General features: G+C 35.1%; 2 protein-coding genes and 2 pseudogenes across 2 annotated transcripts; all 4 read left to right on the forward strand.

Moving 5' to 3' along the window:
* Positions 1 to 345: 345 nt before the first annotated feature.
* On the forward strand, positions 346 to 1,874 carry LOC120269498 (30S ribosomal protein S2, chloroplastic). The gene has a single exon (XM_039276833.1). The coding sequence runs from the start codon at positions 935 to 937 to the stop codon at positions 1,655 to 1,657; it is 723 nt and encodes a 240-aa protein (XP_039132767.1). The 5' UTR covers positions 346 to 934; the 3' UTR covers positions 1,658 to 1,874.
* Positions 1,826 to 2,322, forward strand: LOC120268541 (annotated as a pseudogene).
* Positions 2,323 to 8,859: 6,537 nt separating this feature from the next.
* Positions 8,860 to 14,784, forward strand: LOC120268542 (annotated as a pseudogene).
* Positions 14,785 to 16,108: 1,324 nt separating this feature from the next.
* Positions 16,109 to 17,309, forward strand: LOC120268543 (ATP synthase subunit alpha, chloroplastic-like). Its single transcript, XM_039275893.1, has one exon. The coding sequence runs from the start codon at positions 16,134 to 16,136 to the stop codon at positions 17,307 to 17,309; it is 1,176 nt and encodes a 391-aa protein (XP_039131827.1). The 5' UTR covers positions 16,109 to 16,133.
* Positions 17,310 to 20,953: the final 3,644 nt, after the last annotated feature.

A 20,953-nucleotide genomic window follows, 5' to 3' on the forward strand; every position in this document is an offset into this window, starting at 1 on the left:
TGATTTTTGTGGTTTCTAGTGAGAAAATAATAATAAATTATGAAATATTATTAAAAAAATCCTAACATTGTGACCCGATTGATCCGGCGGGTCAACTCAGCTCCCTGTTGAACCGCCTGGTCACCGGGTTAACATCCCAATTTTTTTCCATACCCAGCTCATGGGGTATACCCGGGCCGCCACATGGCCGTTCCCGGCTTTTTCCGGTTGAACCACCGGGCCATCCCGGGTCCGACTACCTTGGGTTTTAGAAGATTGATGTCAAATGTTTTTTTCACCGGAGAACTAATAGGATTATTGCAAAGCGTAATCACGAGGGACGTGCTTTTTAGACGAAGTGATTTGTTATCGGGCAATCTTATTGGGAATAACGAGGGCATCTCTGAATACTCAAAGTTTCATATCCGAAGCGAGTTTTCAAGAAACTACTCGGGTTTTAGCAAAAGCCGCTCTACGAGGGCGTATTGATTGGTTGAAAGGACTGAAAGAGAACGTTGTTCTGGGGGGGATTATACCCGTTGGTACCGGATTCCAAAAATTAGTGCACCGTTCAAGACAAGACAAGAACATTCATTTGGAAATTAAAAAGAATAATCTATTCGACTTAGAGATGAGAGATATTTTGTTACACCATAGAGAATTATTTTGTTCTTGCATCCAAGACAATTAATTTATATGAGACATCAGAACAATCATTTACGAATTCCTAAGGGTTGATTCATTTTTTTTTTTTTTACCCTTTTTTTAATTTCACTATTTATTTTATTTTATCTGGTCCGATCATTGATTTGGTAAAAAAAAAATAAGTAATAAAAAGAAATTAATGTAATGGTTTGAACCGCGTATCGACGGTCAATCCCCGTTAGAAGGTTCCCTCGGAACAATCATTATTTTTTTTAGGGTATCTCGTCTCTTTGCAAAAAACAAAGAGGGAATGTGGGGGAAAGTGAAAAGAAGATATTGGAACATCAATTTGCCGGAGATGATGGAAGCAGGAGTTCATTTTGGTCATGGTACTAAGAAATGGAATCCTAGAATGGCCCCTTACATCTCCGCAAAACGTAAAGGAATTCATATTACAAATCTTACTATAACTGCTCGTTTTTTATCAGAAGCCTGTGATTTAGTTTTTGATGCAGCAAGTAGAGGAAAAAGCTTTTTAATCGTTGGTACCAAAAATAAAGCAGCGGATTCAGTAGCATCGGCCGCAATAAAGGCTCGGTGTCATTATGTTAATAAAAAATGGCTTGGTGGTATGTTAACGAATTGGTCCACTACGGAAACGAGACTTCATAAGTTCAGGGACTTAAGAGCAGAACAAAACATGGGGAAACTGAACCGTCTCCCCAAAAGAGATGCAGCGATGTTGAAGAGAAAATTATCTGCCCTGCAATCATATCTGGGTGGGATCAAATATATGACGGGTTTGCCCGATATTGTAATCATCGTTGATCAGGAAAAAGAATATATGGCTCTTCAAGAATGTGCCATTTTGGGGATTCCGACAATTTGTTTAATCGATACAAATTGTAACCCAGATCTTGCAGATATTTCGATTCCAGCCAACGATGATGCTATAGCTTCAATCCGATTGATTCTTAACAAATTAGTATTTGCAATTTGCGAGGGTCGTTATAGCTATATAGGAAATCGTTGATTATTATTAAAAATAAAAAATAATCAAATTGCTTAATTATTTGATTTGGGAATTCCATAGATTTATTGGATCGGTTACTATTCCTGAACTTTTTAAAAGAGATAAATAAAAAAAAGTACTTGGGATATTGATCTTATGTGATTACTTGGAAATAATCGATTTATTATTAAAGTAGGTGAGTTCATAAAGAGATGGTTGAATCAAAATAATTCTTTTTTTTTGAAGTTCGATTTCTATCAGAGGACAATATGAATGTTATACCGTGTTCCATTAAAACACTCAAAGGATTATATGATATATCGGGTGTAGAAGTAGGCCAACATTTATATTGGCAAATAGGGGCTTTACAAATACATGCCCAAGTACTTATCACTTCTTGGGTCGTAATTGCTATCTTATTAGGTTCAGTCATCATAGCTGTTCGGAATCCACAAACCATTCCGAGCGGTGGTCAGAATTTCTTCGAATATGTCCTTGAATTTATTCGAGATTTGAGCAAAGCCCAAATTGGAGAAGAATATGGTCCTTGGGTTCCCTTTATTGGAACTATGTTCCTATTTATTTTTGTTTCTAACTGGTCAGGTGCTCTTTTACCTTGGAAAATCATACAGTTACCTCACGGGGAGTTAGCTGCGCCCACGAATGATATAAGTGATGGGAATTAAGTAACAATCTCAATAGATTGTAAACAAATAAACAATCTCCCAAGCTTGCTAGATGAAGGAGAGCAACCTAACAAGACCAAAAATTGCAATCACACAAGACACCAAATTTTACGTGGAAAAACCCTTAAATCAAGGGTGAAAAACCACGGGTCAATCTTGACCAATCCAAGCTCCACTATGATCAAATTCAGGGTAGAAGAGAGTCTCAAGAATGAGCATAAATAAAAAAATACAACTTGACCAAAAACAATAGCTAAAACAAGCTATATTGGAAACAAAAAAATAATATTCTAGTAGCTTCTGCTCTGACCCTCATATCTTGAGCTAGGAGAAGACAAATCACAAAACCGTCTGGTGGAAATCAAGCTCTGCAAGTCCCGAACGTTCCCACCAAATTTCAGCTCAATCGGACATCGTTTGACCCTCCAAACACCAGCTTGAATTTGCTCGCTCCCTCACAACCGAACCCTCGCGAAAAATCTGCTGCTTTTTATCTTTGCGGCGGCTATCACCCCAGATTTTTTTCACTCTCTTAACCCTAATATGATGGAAAAACACTTAATAAAGTGAACCCCTAATGCGCTTGGACCATTTGGGCTTTTTTCTCCACATAGGACGGGAGCCCAATACCCAACATATCTCCCCTCACCACTATGTGGAGGTGACCGCCATCCCGACGATCATACGGCAAACCTCAAACTTCCCTCTTGGCAAAAGTCTTTGTCAACATGTCAGCCATCCATTGTCATCTCAGTATGAACTTTAGCCAACTCCAACAACTTCGAATCCAATGCATCTCGTATCCAATGATACCCTCACATCAATGTGTTTTTGAGTTGGAATGAAAGGTTTGATTCTTGGCAAGATAAACCGCACTTTGACTATCACAATATAAGACGTATCTCTCTTGTGTACAACCAAGCTCAAGCAAGAACTTTTTAAGCCAAAGCAATTCCATGCAGGCTCGTGTTGGCAATGAACTCGCCTCAGTTGTGGACAATGCAACACACTTTTTGCAATCTAGACCTGCCAGCCACAACTCCCCCGCAAACTTGATCAAATACCCTCAAGTGGACTTTCTAGAATCAACGTCTCCAGCCATATCGAATCAGATAACCGACAAGCACAAGCTTCTCACCACCAAAACAAAGATTCAAGTCTCAAGTTCCCTTTAAGATACCCTCATAATCCATTTCAATCGCATTCCAATGCTCTCACCCGGATTTGAGAGAAATCGCTAACATTGCTAACAAACGATAAGCAATGTCAGTCTAGTACACACCATGGCATACATTAAACTCCCAACATGCAGATGCATAAGGAACACTTTCCATGTCAACCTTCTCGGTCTCAGCTTGAAGGACTCGACTAACACTCAGCTTTGAAATGTGCAGCCTAGAGGAGTGCTTACATGCACTTAGACGCTCCCCATGTTGAACCTCTCCAAAGCACCTTCTCAATATATTTCTTTTGAGACATCCAAAGCTTCTTCTCTTTTCTATCACGCACAATACTAATACCCAATATCCGCTTTGTCGATCCCTAATTCTTTCATAGCAAAATGAGTTGTCGAAGTTGCTTCTTTTAACTCCGTCAATTTTTAGAAAAAAATCTTTTCCCAACAATAAGTATGTCATCAACATACAATAGCAAGATAATAAAATCACCATCATCAAACTTGCTCACAAAGACACAATGATCGAGTAGTCTTTTTATAGCCTTGCTCAATCATAACCGATTCAAACTTCTTCTACCATTGTCGTGGAACTTGTTTCAAGCCATACAAACTCTTTTTGAACAGACACACATGATTTTCTTTGCCTTGCACCCATGAAAACCTCAGTGTTGTTCCATATAAATTTCCTCCTCCAAATTACCATGGAGAAAATGCAGCTTTTGACATCCATTTGCTTAACTTCCAAATCAAGAGTTGCAAAACTAAACCCAACATAGCTTCTAATAGATGTCATTTTCACAACAGTGAGAAAAATCTCATCAAAGTCGATCCCCTTTCTTTGACTAAAAACCTTTCACCACCAATCTAGCTTTATATCTAGGAGATGCTGAATTTCCTTCATATTTCACCCTCAGAAATCCATCTATTCTTTTCAGGCCCTTTTGCCTTTTAGGCAACTTGACTATATCAAATGTATGATTGTCATCTAAGGATTTCATTTCATCTTCCATTGTATGAATCCATTTCTGCTTTTTTTCTTCACTTTCTATGGCCTCTTTGTAATTCTCCTGGTTCTCCCCATCACTCAAGGTCACATACTCACTCGATGGATATCCGGTGGACACATGTCTCTCTCTGTTAGACCTTCTAAGTGGAACTTGAGGTGGATCTTTAGGTTCATCTTCATGTTGATCAGGTTTTATCTCGCACATCCATTCTTGGAACATCTAATTCATCTCCAAGTCGCTGATCATCATTCTGAACATCAATATCAACCGCTTCTAGATTTGGTGTAACATGAACTGGCTCTGCATTAATTAACTTCAAGGGATCATTTCTCGCCCCACCTTATCAATGTCAACAAGCATTTGGTTTTCCATGAATACCACATCACGGCTTCTAACCAGCCTTCTTCTTCACTCGGATCATACAGTCTATACCCAAACTCATCATTATGACCATAGCCCACTGAAGATACATTGTCTAGTCTTCTCATCAAGCTTAGACCTCTCATCTTTTGAATATGAACAAATGCTTTTACAACCAAAAAGCTCTTAAGTGGTCATAGGAAACATCCTTTCCAAAACCATACTTTATCCGGCACATCACCTTTCAAGGCCACAACAGGACTAAGATTAATCACATGTGCTGCTGCACACAATGCCCTCACCCCAAAACATTTGAGGTAACTTTGCTTCCGAAAGCATGCATCTAACTCTTTCCATCAATGTTCTGCTCATTCTCTCTGCCGCACCATTAAGTCGAGGAGTTTTGGGAGGTATCTTCTCATGTCTCGATTCCGTGTTGTCTACAGTATGCATCAAAAAGATCCACAATACTCACCACCGTTATCACTCCCCGATACATTTGAGCTTCTTACCAGACTGCCTTTTCAACCAAGGCATGGTATTCTCTGAATTTTTTTCAAGCACCGATCTTTGGTCTTCAAAGCATAGACCCAAAGTTTCCTGGAATGATCATCAATGAATGTCGAAAGTATAAGGCACCACCATAAGATTTTACCTTTAAAGGTCCACAAACATCTGAATGTACTAACTCAAGCAACTCTGACTTCCTTGAAGAGGGATGCTTCTTAAAGGATACCCTGCTTTTTGTTTTTCCCGCCATACAGTGAGAACATCTCTCTAACTCCTGCATTCTTTTCAACCTCGAAGCACATTCTTTTTAGCCAAGATAGACAGTCCTTTTTCACTAATATGACCAAGTCTTCTGTGCCACAAGTAAGATGCCTCCATATCTCACCGCATTCACATCATCACTAGGAACAATACCTTTTCAACCAATACAACTTAGAATCTTTATTTCCACTGGGCTACAAACCATGTTTCCTTTGGTAAGTTTCCATTTTTCCACCACCAAAGCAGCTATCATATCCATCATCATCAAGTCTCGCCAACTCGAAATAAGATTCAAGCGAACATCAGGAGCATACCTTACATCTTTTAGAAGTAGCTTCATACCCATGGTAGTTTGCAGACACACATCTCCAATACCAGCCACCTTTGCAATGCCACTGTTACCCATCTTCAATGAGCCAAAATCTCCAGATTTGAAAGATGTGAAGAATTCCTTCCTTGGCGTCACATGCAAAGTAGCACCACTATCCACAACCCAGCTTAACTCATCAGATACAATGTTGATTATATCAGTCTCAGTAGTAAAGACCAAATCATCAGAAGTAGCAGCAGATACAGAATCACCATCTTGATCCTTCTTCTCCTGCTTGCCCTTTCCCTTGTTTTCTCGCTTCCATTTGAAACAATTCCTTTTTATATGCCCCATTTTGTGACAATAATGGCACTCAACATCCTTGTATCTGGACTTGGACTTGCTTCTGCTTTTATCTCTACCTTTCTGATTTCTATGAAGATTTCTCCCCCGATCTTCATGAAGCAGAACCTCTGGTTGAGAAGAAGAACCTTGAGCCTTCTTTCTCATCTCCTCATTAAGAGTACTACTCTTAACTGACTCTAGAGACACCACACCACCTGGAGCAGAATTTATTATTGAGACCCGAAATGTCTCCCATGTATCTGGTAGTGTGTTCAACAGCCAAAGTCCAAGAATTTCATCCTCAAATTTAATACTCATCCCTGACAACTGATCAAGAAGCCCCTGAAAAACATTCAAGTGATCTGATATGGAAGTTCCCTCTTTATATCTCAAATTCATCATGGAATTCAACAAATACAGCTTGTTGTTTCCTGACTTTGAAGCATACAAAGACTCAATCTTCTCCCACAATTTTTTGGCTTCAGTCTCATTAGCAATATGATTGTAAACATTATCATCAACATATCGTCGAATAAACCCACAAACTTGTTGATGTGCAAATGCCCATTCTTCATCGATTTTTGAATCTGGCTTCTTCAGCAGAAACACATGTAAGTGCATATTTTTTTGACAAAACAACAAATCTTTCATTTTTCCCTTTCCAAAGATGATAATTGCTTCCATTCAAACTAATCATCCCTGCTTTGTATTTGCCTCCATCATTCAAGCAAGAAAACCACTATGATCACAAAGATTGAGAACCCTAGCTCTTGATACCACTCTGATGGGAATTAAGCAACAATCTCAATAGATTGTAAACAAATAAACAATCCCCAAGCTTTGCTAGATGAAGGAGAGCAACCTAACAAGACCAAAAATTGCAATCACACAAGACACCAAATTTTACGTGGAAAAACCCTTAAATCAAGGGTGAAAACCACGGGTCAATCTTGACCAATCCAAGCTCCACTATGATCAAATTCAGGGTACAAGAGAGTCTCAAGAATGAGCATAAATAAAAAAATACAACTTGACCAAAAACAATAGCTAAAACAAGCTATATTGGAAACAAAAAAAGCAATATTCTGTAGCTTCTGTTCTGACCCTCATATCTTGAGCTAGGAGAAGCCAAATCACAAACCGTCTGGTGGAAATCAAGCTCTGCAAGTCCCGAACGTGCCCACCAAATTTCAGCTCAATCGGACATCGTTTGACCCTCCAAACACCAGCTTGAATTTGCTGCTCCCTGCCAAATCCGAACCCTCGCGAAAAATCTGCCGTTTTTTTATCTTTGCGGCGGCTATCTCCCCAGATTTTTTTCACTCTCTTAACCCTAATATGATGGAAAAACACTTTAATAAAGTGAACCCTAATGGGCTTTGGACCATTTGGGCTTTTTTCTCCACATAGGACGGGAGCCCAATACCCAACAATAAGTACTACTCGCTTTATTCAGACTTTTATCCATATCATTAGCATATTTCTATGTGAGTCTTACAAAAATGATTTGGGTTATTTCAACCAACTACAATTCTTTTACCAATAAATATCGTAGAATATTTCACAAAACCTTTATCTCACAGCTTTTTAATTTTTTAAGAATATATTGACGATGAATTAGATGTTGTTGTTCTTGTTTCTTTAGTATTTTCATTAGCTCCAATACCCATTATGTTTCTTGGCTTATTTACAAGTGGTATTCAAGCTCTTATTTTTGCAACTTTGGCTGCGGCTTATATAGGCGAATCCATGGAAGGTCATCATTAACTAGTCTTCAAAATCGTTTTTTCTTTTAAACTGATTCCAATTCATGCATGGCTCAAGAGAATCCAATCGGTTGGGGAACATAATAGATACTGATACAAATATATATCATAGTATATTTGGTCTAAAATCAATCGTACGAGGAAAGATGGACTATATTACGGAATCTAAAAAAGGATGACTTAGGGAGGTCAAATTAGATATATGTAATGTCTATAAGTCCAGTCCATGTGTATCTTTCAAAAATGATTCTAGAATACCATTCAATATGAAATGCGGACAGGATAGTACACGTTATGGAGGAAACAAATGTATATGTGATATTAGATATTCATTAGTTATATAGGATTATCCCTATAGATTATTCCTATCTAAAATCTATTTTATTTACAATTTACAGTCCACTGTATTTATATGTAGATGGATTTCAATACTATTTTCTTCTCTTTCGTCTGCGACTATTATGCATGGATTGAATGAAAAAACAAAACAGATGAATTCGGGAATGGAATAGAGTAAAGAACAAAGAATTGATGAAAGAATGGTTCGAAAGAAATGCAATAACTAGAGCTATGTGCACATCGATTTACAAAAAACCCATTGTGGGTAGAAAGTAAAAAAAAAAACAAGATATCGAAGTAGTTCTGACGATTCAGTTGATTCAATAAAATTTGTATTTTAATTCAGAATCTTGAGTTACTTCTCCACCCGATGGATCTTAGTGATAAATATTAAGAAATAATCCATTGGTTGATTTTATGATTAACCATTTCTCTTACTTTTTTAGTGTGAGGAACTTATCCATGAAACAACTGATTTATGTTGCTTCCATTATCACAACTAGATTAGCTGTAGGGCTTGCTTTATTGGACCTTGAGTTGGTCAAGGTACTACTGCAGGTTAAGGCGTAGAAGGTATCACTAGGTAACTAGAAGCAGAGGGTAAAATATGAGGTACTTTATTTTCACTACAAAAAAATTGTTATATAGTGACAGTCAAAAATCCGTCACTAAAACCTTAGTTTCTGTCACTATAGCCATATTCATGCTATAGTGACGGGCATAAACTCTATTGCAACTGAAAGAAAATTTTTTTGTCAAATTATCCCTTGACGATATAGGTTTATATTGACAAAAATTAAGCCTTTTGCAATATCCCATCGGCATATACTTGACGAAAGAAAGAATATGTTGTCTGCATTCTATATCGACGTAAATGTCCGTCACTTTATCCTTATTCTTAAATAATTCTAAAAGTTTTTCATGACTGGATAATATCGTTAGTATAGCTATAGGGATGAAATTTTTTAAAAAGCTTTTTTATTGATGGATAATACCGTCATTATATCTATAATGTTGAAATTTTTTTAAAATTTTTTTATTGACTGGATAATACTCGTCATGTATAGCTTTAGTGAAAAAAATTTTTAGAAGTTTTTTATCGACAGATAATACCATCAATACATCTATGGGATGAATTTTTTGTAAATTTTTTACTCGACGTGATAATACCATCACTATATCTCTATTTTTAATATAAATTTTCAAAGCTTTTTAGTGATGGATATGATGGTCTTTTACTTTACACATAATATCATCATTATATTCATACAATTATTTAATTTATAAAATAAGCACTTATGCAGGGAGAGACAAAAAATAAAACCACATATTCACGCTTCTAACACCATTAGCGATCTCCAAAAATAATTAAATAATGAAACATTCCGATGGATAGGATATCAAAAGGTAGTAAGCATATAGATCAAAAAGTCGGGTCAATTTACCAAAGAGTTACAAAAAAAGACCCGGTGATGAACCGAACACAAAACCATACACTTTTTATAGAAAAGCTCACAAGCATCCAAAGTCAACTACCAAACGAACATAAACACTCTAATCCATAAAAAGAAGAATCTATGTAGGCATTGATCGTAACATCCTAGTATTCATGTGGAAAAAAATAAAACTCAAACAAGCATTTAGAGGGAGGTAATTTTCCAAAAATAACACTATTTCATCGCTTTTTCTCATTTCTTTGATTTCTTCCCTTTATTTCTAAAACTTGACCATGCTTTTATCCCAGTTATAAAATAAACATTCAAATTTGAGAGCTTGCAAAAATTAACCATATATGCAAAAAAAGTTGAACATGCAATGGAATCAAAATCCAGCTCATCCATAATAGAAGAGTTATTATAAGGTTTTTGTTGACACTTTAAGAATAAATGATCTCTCTCTTGGCATAATAACAAAGATAGACTTAACATAAAATGCATTAATTTTTTATATCTTCACAATCAATTTGTTTAAGCAATTCACTTCCACAAGAGTTCAGAAATCACATTCAATTATTCAATAAATATCTTTCCTCTTAAAGTAATCTATCATACTGAACTCTTACCCATGAAATGCAGAAATAAACATTTAGATTTGAGAGCTCTTAAACAATGCACAATCAACGCAAAAGTTGAATACATGGGATTGAAAACAAACTCATCTATCATACAAATATCATAAGGTTTCATTGGTACAAATTTTTTTCATTTGTCCATCCATTGTATCTTCATGTACACAACTCTCGACAATGAATGATCTCTCTTATTACCGCAATGAGTAGCATAGACTCAATACATGTTAACACTTGAATTACAATAACAAACTAATTGATGCTTTTCTTTTGCTTTCCAAATCTGAAAGGAGTATAAGAAAATGCAAAATCACATCTTCTTTTGCTCAAAATGAGTTTAATGATCACCTTCAATGTTCCAATATATAAAAGCTTCTTCCTTTTTATGTTTTTTTGGTAATCAAAATCAAAACTCATATTCATAAATGACAACTCTAAAACAATGCAAAATGTTGCCAATATTCAACAAAAAGGATAAAAACTGCTCAGATGAAAGAATTCATGAAGCATTGCAATATGTTGCCAATATTCCTATAAAACCATGAAACATGTAACTCGAAAAGTATACATAGAAAAAAAGTTTATAAACTATGGAGGATGGCAGTCTATTGCCACTATTCTAGACTAAACTATAAAAGGAGATAACCACTAATAATCTTACCTTAGACTTCCATGAACAGTTGCTAAAAACAGAAGAAATTTCCGATCTTCATCGGGGAGATGAAAAATCAGGACTCAGTAACAACATAGAACCACAAAATTCAGAATAGTCCGAAGTTGAATATATATATATATATATTTCACATAAAAAAATAATATTCAACTTCCCGACCATGAATCAAGTTTTTAAAAAAATGACTGGTGTTTGAATTATTTTTAATATTTGGTTGAGTGGATGGATTACCGCTCAATCATTCAAAAATATAAAAAAAGATAACAAATTAATAAAGTTAGAGAGACTAAGACATAAAGAAAAGGCCTCAGTACCTTTAGACGAGTGTTAGGTCGAAAACTTGAAGATAAGTGATTTTGGAGAAAGAATGTATAATAGAACTTACAAGTACTCTCACGGACTTGCAGTATAAGTAGCAGTAGATGGACCACCGGGCTCTACCTGTCCCAAACTCCATGAGGATATGAATAGTACTAGAAGCAGAGCATGACTTGTTGTTGTTGTTGCTCACCTGGACCTGAAAAAAATGCACCGAATTACCACCCAAAAAGTAACGCATTAATTAGCTTTGAGCACAAACCTTTTCCTTAGTACAAGAATCACTTGTCAAGACTAGAGTTCAAACTAGAAAAATTGATTAAGAATTTGGAATGGAGGGACTTGGGAATCAAGAGCCTTGAGAAGAAAAATTTAAGTTTAACATTTGGAATATCTCAAGAAAGAATTTTTTTACAAACAGAGACCACACAAATAAAATAGATGATTAGCAAAAATAATAACAACAAACTTTTTGGAAACTAACAAAGACAAAAATTGGTAGACTAGTCATGTGAATAATAAATTAATTTAATTCAAAACTATTGTACCTTACAGATTTTTGAGGCATAAAACTTATATATCAATGTAACCATTCAACACTGAAATCATTGAACATGCTAGTTCATCTTCCATCTAAGATGACACCAATTTTCTCATATAATTTAAATGTCCTTGTTTTTATATATTAATTTCTCTGATAAAAGTGCCAACCACATACATCAACACATATCCTTGGTATAATAAGTTCACACACTGACACGGCAGATGATAAGCAGAGTTTATTTTCTCATTTCAAGTAATTACCTTCTCTCAATGGTCACATGATTGCATCATGTGTTACCTAAAGCTCCTAGGAACTTGCCATCATCTTGAAATTTTTTTAACAACATATAAACATATTACCCTCAAATAGTGCAGCCAATGAACATTAACCTTTGCTTTTAGCATTAAAATGAGGAGCACATGTTAACACCGCAGAAACCAATTATATAGCGTAAAACTTCTTTAGCATCATTTGAACAAGTAAAAGCTAAAATATAACAAATCTAGACAACTAATCCAACTCACCATTAAATTACGCATTTTTACAATTCAAAAGTTCCAAATATCACAATGACATGCATCAAAAGTTAAATTAAGTTAGAAATGCAAGCACCAAATTACAATAGGATTTATTTGATACAACTGAAAAGATAAACTAAAAATATGCATAGATCAAAGGAAAGAAAGATAAACTAAAATATGCATAGATCAACAGGATTTAGTAAACAACTCACAATTGATGATTGCGTAGGCGCTCACTCAAACCAACAAGTCTATAACTGGGTCAGTCTTACTATAGTTCCGTTGAGACATCCGCAAAACAAAAGTTAAAGCAATTGATATATAAAAATACAATACACAGTCAAACCATCGCAAAGGCGCCATGCGCCCACCCTCCCCACCACCACCCTACAAACCACCATCACCCTCTTCACCCTCAAAAACCCAAACTCATCCTCCAACTTCTCCAAAGAACGCCTGTGTGCTCCCAACTCGTCGACCTCGTCGAATCCCTCCAAGTAGGCGTGCTTCCTTGAAAACCAATACCTAACAATCCCACAAGCGCTACATTATCGGGCTCCCGCACACCCCCACTATCCTCATCGAGCACAACACCGTCGAATTGAGAAGATGGAAATCCTCTCGTCTTCTCACTACCGCTAATCTCTCTCTCTCTCTCTCTCTCTCTCTCTCTCTCTCTCTCTCATCCCTCAACAACCTTCACTACCGGGCCTCCTCACTCCATCTCTCAACCACCATCACTACCGGCCTCCTCATCTCCATCTTTCTCTCGCTCTCTCTCTCTCCATCCCTCAACAACCATCACTACCGCCCTCCTCATCTCCATCCCTCAACCACCATCACTACCGGCCTCCCTCATCTCCATCTTCACTACCCTAAACCACACTACTCTCGCCGGATAGAAATGCCCTAGCTAATGGAGTTTGTGGATTTATACCTAGATTTTGATTGTCCGCCGGTGACGGAGTTTTCCAAAGACCTTCCTTCGCGCTTGATTCCGACGGTATGGTACGATTAATGGAAGTGTTGCGATGGATGGTACGATGGATGGAAGGGTTCCGGTGATGGATGGAAGCGTTCAGAGAAAGAGACTGAAGGGTAAATTTCAATGATTTTTTATATATATAAATATGTTAATATACAGTGAGCCGTTGAAGAATTATTTAGACTTTTTTTAATATGTTAAACGAGTAAAAAGATTAGGGTAAATTTTCGATGTTAAATAACTAGATTTATAATTTTTTTAATGAATTATTAAAATAATTTATACATGTAACACATTCAATTTTTTTAAAACAAATATAATATATATTGTCTAAAAACATAACTTTTTATAATAATTAATATTATTAGTAAAATAGCAATTAAAAAAATTATTTTTTTATAAATGTTTATTTTCATATATTTTTAATAAAAATATATTTTTTTAATATAACTACATATATTTTTAAACATAACTATTAGCAAAATGTCCAATTTATTCTGTTAGTTATAAAATTTTATTAGGATGAACCATTTATAGTTACACAATTTGACCGTCACTATATATAATAATCAATATAGCAATATTTATACCAATAGGAAAAATAGGTGTCATTAAATGCTTGATTTCTTCTAATAGCTTATAAAAATTTCGTTAGTATAAATAGTAGAACCTACAAAAATTTGACCGTCATTATCGATAAGCATTGATATTAGCTATATTAACGAAAGAATATGCATTTGTAAATATTTGATTTATTCTGATAGTCAAAAAGTTGTGTTGGTATAAAATTCGTCAGTAAATATTTTCTCTATTCTGGCAGTTTTAAATTATTATTGGTAAAAAAAGTCTATAGCTACAGAATTTGATCATCACTATAAATATCTATAGTTATGGAATTTGATCGTCACTATAAGTAATAGGCATAATACAATAATAGCTATATTGACAGAACGAAATCCGTCAGTAAATATCTAGTATTATTGGTAAAAATAGTCTATAGTTACGAAATTTGACCGTCACTATAAATAAAAGTTAGAATACAATAATACTATACTAACTTAGCGAAATTCGTTAGTAGATATCTTATCTATTCTGACAGTTCTAAAGTATTGTTTGTAAAAACAGTTTATAGCTATAAAATTTGACCGTCACTATAGATAAGTGTCGGTATATGGCAATTTTTTTATAGTGTTTCTTAGTCTAGCTTTTATGGAAGCTTTAATAATTCACAGGACGGTCGTTGCATTGGCGCTTTTATTTTTGAATCCTTTTGTTTAATGTGATCCTAGAAATGTAAAAAAGGTATCTTACATACCTTTTAGAAAGCATTTCAATTTCAATTCAAATCAACTTTGATTCTCTATCAATCAATTATGTGAGACCATTAAGATTGTTAAAGTTAAACTGTTTGAAGTCCAAGCATAACATGGGTATTCTTTCTACCACTATGTTAGTATAGGTCGAAATGACTTAAAAATGAATAGAATAATTAGTTATTTATCCGATATAAGACACTCATATCGATAAAACGATTTGAACCATTTACTAGTTCCTAGTAAAAATTGACTAAAAAAAAGGGGCACCTTACCTCTTTTTATCCAATGCCAAATCGACGACCTATGTATAAAAAAAGAAGAATTTTTTGGATTTGAAGAAAGGGAAAATTATAAAGGAATTTTATTTTAATATTTAATTAAAAAATATTAAAATAATAAATAATAATGAAAATAATAAATAATTATAATAAATAAAATAGTTAAAGTTAACTAATTAAATTCAATATTTTATTTTAGATATTCTATAAATATCTATTTGATTATTATATATTTTATATATTTTTTATTTGTATTTGAAATTAAATAAAGAAGAAATCAAATAAAGAAACAACTTTGCTGAAATTATAAATTTTTGTCTCGTCGGAAGAGTCCTTTTACTATAATATTCTATTCTGGTCTTGTGTGAGTTTCGATGAATACGAGCAGAAAAGGTGGGGCAGGCTCATTACATTATATGGCAATGCCCATAAAATAAATAATTGAGCGTGAGAGCCAAATGAATTGAAAGATTCATGTTTGGTTCGGGAAGAGATCATGGAAAATTGTAAAAATTAATATAATAGTAAAATAATCTACTTTCATTAAATGATTTATTAGATAATCGAAAAACAGAGGATCTTGAGTACTATTCAAAAATTCGGAAGAATTGCGTAAAAAGACCGTTGAGCAACCTCGAAAGAGCTCGAGATCGCTTTACGCAAAGTGGAAATAGAAGCAGATGAGTATCGAATTAATGGATACTCTGAGATAGAACGAGAAAAAACAAATTTGATTAATGCTACTTATGATAGTTTGGAACGATTAGAAAATTACAAAAAAATGAAAACCCTTCATTTTTGAACAACAAAGAGCGATTAATAAAGTACGACAACGAGTTTTTTTCAGGAAGCCTTACAAGGAGCTCTAGGAACTCTGAATAGTTGTTTGAATAGTGATTTACATTTCCGTACAATCAGTGCGAATATTGGCATCCTCGGAGCCATGGAAGAAATAACCGATTAACCCTCCCACTTTTTACTTTTAGTTTAAATTTTTAGGCATTATTCTTTTTTGCAGAATAAAGAGACACTAATGGTAACTCTTCGAGCCGACGAAATTAGTAATATTATCCGTGAACGTATCGAACAATATAATATAGGAGTAAAGATTGTGAATACCGGTACCGTACTTCAAGTAGGGGATGGTATTGCTCGTATTCATGGTCTTGATGAAGTGATGGCAGGCGAATTAGTAGAATTTGAAGAGGGTACAGTAGGCATTGCTCTGAATTTGGAATCAAATAATGTTGGCGTTGTATTAATGGGCGATGGTTTGATGATACAAGAGGGAAGTTCTGTCAAAGCAACAGGAAGAATTGCCCAGATACCTGTGAGTGAGGCTTATTTGGGTCGTGTTATAAATGCTCTGGCTAAACCTATTGATGGGAGGGGAGAAATTTCAGCTTCCGAATCTCGCTTAATTGAATCTCCTGCCCCAGGTATTATTTCGAGACGCTCCGTATATGAGCCTCTTCAAACAGGGCTTATTGCTATTGATGCTATGATCCCTATAGGACGTGGTCAACGAGAATTAATTATTGGAGATAGACAGACCGGCAAAACAGCAGTAGCCACAGATACGATTCTCAATCAAAAGGGACAAAATGTAATATGTGTTTATGTAGCTATTGGTCAAAAAGCATCTTCTGTGGCTCAGGTAGTGACTACCTTCCAGGAGCGAGGGGCGATGGAATACACTATTGTGGTAGCCGAAACAGCAGATTCACCCGCTACATTACAATATCTCGCACCTTATACAGGAGCGGCTCTAGCTGAATATTTTATGCACCGTGAGCAACATACTTCAATAATTTATGATGATCTCTCCAAACAAGCACAAGCTTATCGTCAAATGTCTCTTCTATTAAGAAGACCCCCCGGTCGTGAAGCTTATCCGGGGGATGTCTTTTATTTGCATTCACGCCTTTTGGAAAGAGCTGCTAAATCAAGTTCTAGTTTAGGTGAAGGAAGTATGACCGCTTTACCAATAGTTGAGACTCAATCTGGAGACGTTTCAGCTTATATTCCCACTAATGTAATTTCCATTACGGATGGACAAATATTTTTATCCGCCGATTTATTCAATGCTGGAATACGACCTGCTATTAATGTGGGTATTTCTGTTTCCAGAGTGGGATCCGCAGCTCAAATTAAAGCCATGAAACATGAGGCCGAAAAAATTATCAAATATTATCATTCTTTATTTTGATTCAACAAGGTACCCATACTGAAAGTTTCTTGGTCTTGAGTAAGTGATTGAATCTTTGACTTTGAATAAAAAGGATTTATATTAGTGCTATTTAATCCATTATCGAGAATCAATCCCAAACTACCTGTATTATTCCTTTTTCATGTATTTAAAATAGTGGACTTGATTAAATCAATTCTTTTCAAAACGTGAATTAGATAATTTGTTCTTTGTGGTATTCTGACTTTTTCGTACTTCCTTATCTTGCTTCTGACCTGTCTTCTTGCGTATACCTCTTGTGTGAATGTTCTCTCGAGTTTTGTCTTATGTTAGGACACATGTTGGGGTCATTTGGAGGCTATCCAGGTATGGAAACCCATTAGGAATATAGGACATGGCTGTAAGCCATGCGGGCAACCATGCGGGCTCATGGATGCCCACATGGGGCAAGGCTATAAGCCTTATGGGCAACCATGTGCACACATGAATGCCCATATGGAATTTCCTGGGAGCCTTGCGGTCTCCCTTATGGCCACAAGGACGGCCACAAGGACCCTCCACCATATGGCTTTAAAAACTGCTTTTTCCTTGAGCTCTTCATCCCCTTTCATACCCCTTTTCCTTCCCCACACCTCTCCTCCTCTAAATCTCACTCTCTTCTTCACAAACTCCCCATCTCTTGCCATTAAAACAAGGAGGAAGTAAGGTGATCTTATTCTTCCCCTTTTGAGAAGGTTCATCTTTGAGTTTTGGATTCTTAGAGGTAAGCTTTAGCTCTTCTTCTTCTGTCTATTTTTGGGTGATTTCTTTGGGTGAGAATGGTGGAGAGTTTTAGTGTTTGTTTGAGATTAGAGTATGGAAAACTTATTTGGTTGTATTCTTTTCATTTTGATGAAGATTGAGAGAGATCTCTTCATTTCCCAAACTATTATTACTGTAGCACTGAACCAACTTAGGTTTTCTAACCATTTTTGTTATCATTGAGTGTTGGGAAAGATTGATTCTTATAGGATCATTTAGAGGAAATGCTTATTTAACCCTAGATCCATACTTTCCATCTTGAGAAGTTTTCCCTCATCCTTGTGATGAGTGATCTTTGGCTTTAATGCATTGTTTTGCTTGGATTATTCTAGGAGGTGAGGCATTGGCCAGGGGTAAAGGGCCTGTGGAGAATTAATACCAAAGTTGGGTGACTCGCCAAGTTTGTGAGTGGGATTGTTAATTTCATGGACTATAATATCATGCACGTTTTACTATATTTGTTTTTCATTTCCTACGAATGATATTTCATATTGTTAAAAGCTTCTTGAATATTGTTCATGACTCTTAAAATCATCATTTTGATCTTAAATAAGTTTATTAGAATGTTCACAAGTATGTATTACTTGTATTTGAAAACTTGGTTCCTGAAATGTATCGTCAAAGATTTATTGCAAATAATTTTTGTCTTTGAGAAAAAGTATTATTTCATGATGAAACTTGTATTTACTTGAGTTGATATGTTCAAATTACTCACTTTCCTAGTGGGGATTGTTCATGTAAAAATTATGAAATCTTGTTGAGATTCCTACACATCATGTTGAAATTATATGTTAGGCCTTTGGGCAATATTATGGTTTTGATGATGACTTGGAGCCGAGCTCCGGTACTTAGTGTAATAAGAAAGAGTATCCATGGGCCGACCTAGTTGGGGTGGCATGGAGAACTCTGTTATAATTCACTCTTTCAAGAGATGCATAGAGAACCAGAAAGGTATGCGATGTTGGCTACCCGGAGTCACCACAAGGGTACCCCAACAGCCAATGCCAAGAGACACATATCTTAGCGGCTCCAGACCTAGCCGCGGCCATGATTAGCAATGGAGGGTTTCTTGAGGCTATATAACACAATGATGGTTGTTGACATGTTTCTTTTCAAAAAACATTGATTTTGTGAGTTGCTAAAAGTAATGGATGTTTATTGAATTGAAACCTTGTTTTGAACCATTTTATGTTTTAAAATTTCATCATTGGTGTAAATTGTTCTTTGTAAACAAGAGTTTTACTCCATAATTGGTATTTTTACATTTTGTGTATTATTAAACTTTTAAAAATTTTTATTGATATTTTATCTATATTTCTTTTGAATTGAATGACTTATAGATCCATGCTAACCAACTCAAGAGTCCATTTTCGGAGCATTTATTCTAAGTTGGTGTATGTATATTTCCAGTCCATGGTATGTATTAAGTGGGATCCATTAGCGTATTTTGTCGACTTATTTTTAATCATTTTCCTTTCTTGAAAATCCTTGTATTTGGTGTTGTCTAAGTGTTGTATGAGAAACCATACTTAGGGTTTGGTTTTTTATTATGTTATGTATCTTTTGTCGTGACCCCCTATGATTTCCTTATCTTCATATTGTCATGATGGTCACGTATAGAGAGTTTGTTATATATATATATATATATATGTAAATTGTTGTACTTCTTCCTATTGTTATAGTGATTTTGTACAGGTAACAGGTTAGCCTTATGATGATCCATTGTTGAGGTGGAGTTTGGAATCTCTTGGGTTATCATGGTGGTATGTCGCATGCTATACCCACAGGTCAAGACGTGACATTCTTACCTCAATAAAGGAAGAATGAACCTCTTCTATATAATCATTTTGGTCTTGGTCCCAATTCAATACTAAGCAAGTCTGAACTAATTGACTACTTGTGTGATAAATTCCACAAATTGACTTGCCAATTATGTAAGAGATATAATTGACTGACCCTAAGTTGGATGTTATCTTTGTCCTGTAAGAGGACCTAAGGGGAAAAATATTGCTAAATTTATGCTATCAGCTATTTTATATGTGACTACATGTCAAACTGAAATAAAATACTTTTTCAGGTAAGATATGTATCTCTTTAGGAATGAAAAAAGGTGATATGAATTTATTTATATTTGTTTAAATTCTTTTGTTCCTCGACACTCAATCAAATCTTCCTTGTTTGCAATTGAATCTACCACTACGGTCCCATGTTTAGTAATTCCAGAACTACTTCTATAGACTAGATCATCAAAATAAGCAAGAATACTATTTCCACATAAGATAACATTTATGGGTATTTCAATAGAAATATCAAAATAGAGTATTTGTTCTTTCTCTCATTCTAGATAATATTGTAATGGGATGATGAATCTCTTTCTTTGCCATTTCACCAAGAAATTCAAATTTTCTTGAAGAATAGAAGGAGATATGGAATCCTAATGACCATTGAATATGATTTGATCAGATATTGAATATTCAAGAATTTCCCTTTTTTTTATCAGAAGTATCCAACAATTTACAATTTATTGACCGATTAATCATTGAAGGTTAAAGATATAGATATATTTCTCCTTGACAGAAAAAGAATGAACATTCATTTGATCTTAATCCTTGTGAAGCGAAAAGACACTCTTCTAGATCTACATGACATTGCTGCTAACATCTAGAAATGACTTGCTTTTTTGTAATTAATAAATATTACCATAAGGGTATTCAGGTATATGGTATACATTGATACTCCAATGCATGTCTCCCTCTAATTTACAAAAAATATGCATTTAGACACTCTCTTTAAAATTTAAAGTGAATGCTTTGGCAAGAATCTTGGAAATTAATTGTTTTGATTCCATGTCTTGACCATTTTAA

The sequence above is a fragment of the Dioscorea cayenensis genome, chromosome 9, assembly GCF_009730915.1.
Source record: "Dioscorea cayenensis subsp. rotundata cultivar TDr96_F1 chromosome 9, TDr96_F1_v2_PseudoChromosome.rev07_lg8_w22 25.fasta, whole genome shotgun sequence".
Taxonomy (NCBI): Eukaryota; Viridiplantae; Streptophyta; class Magnoliopsida; order Dioscoreales; family Dioscoreaceae; genus Dioscorea; species Dioscorea cayenensis.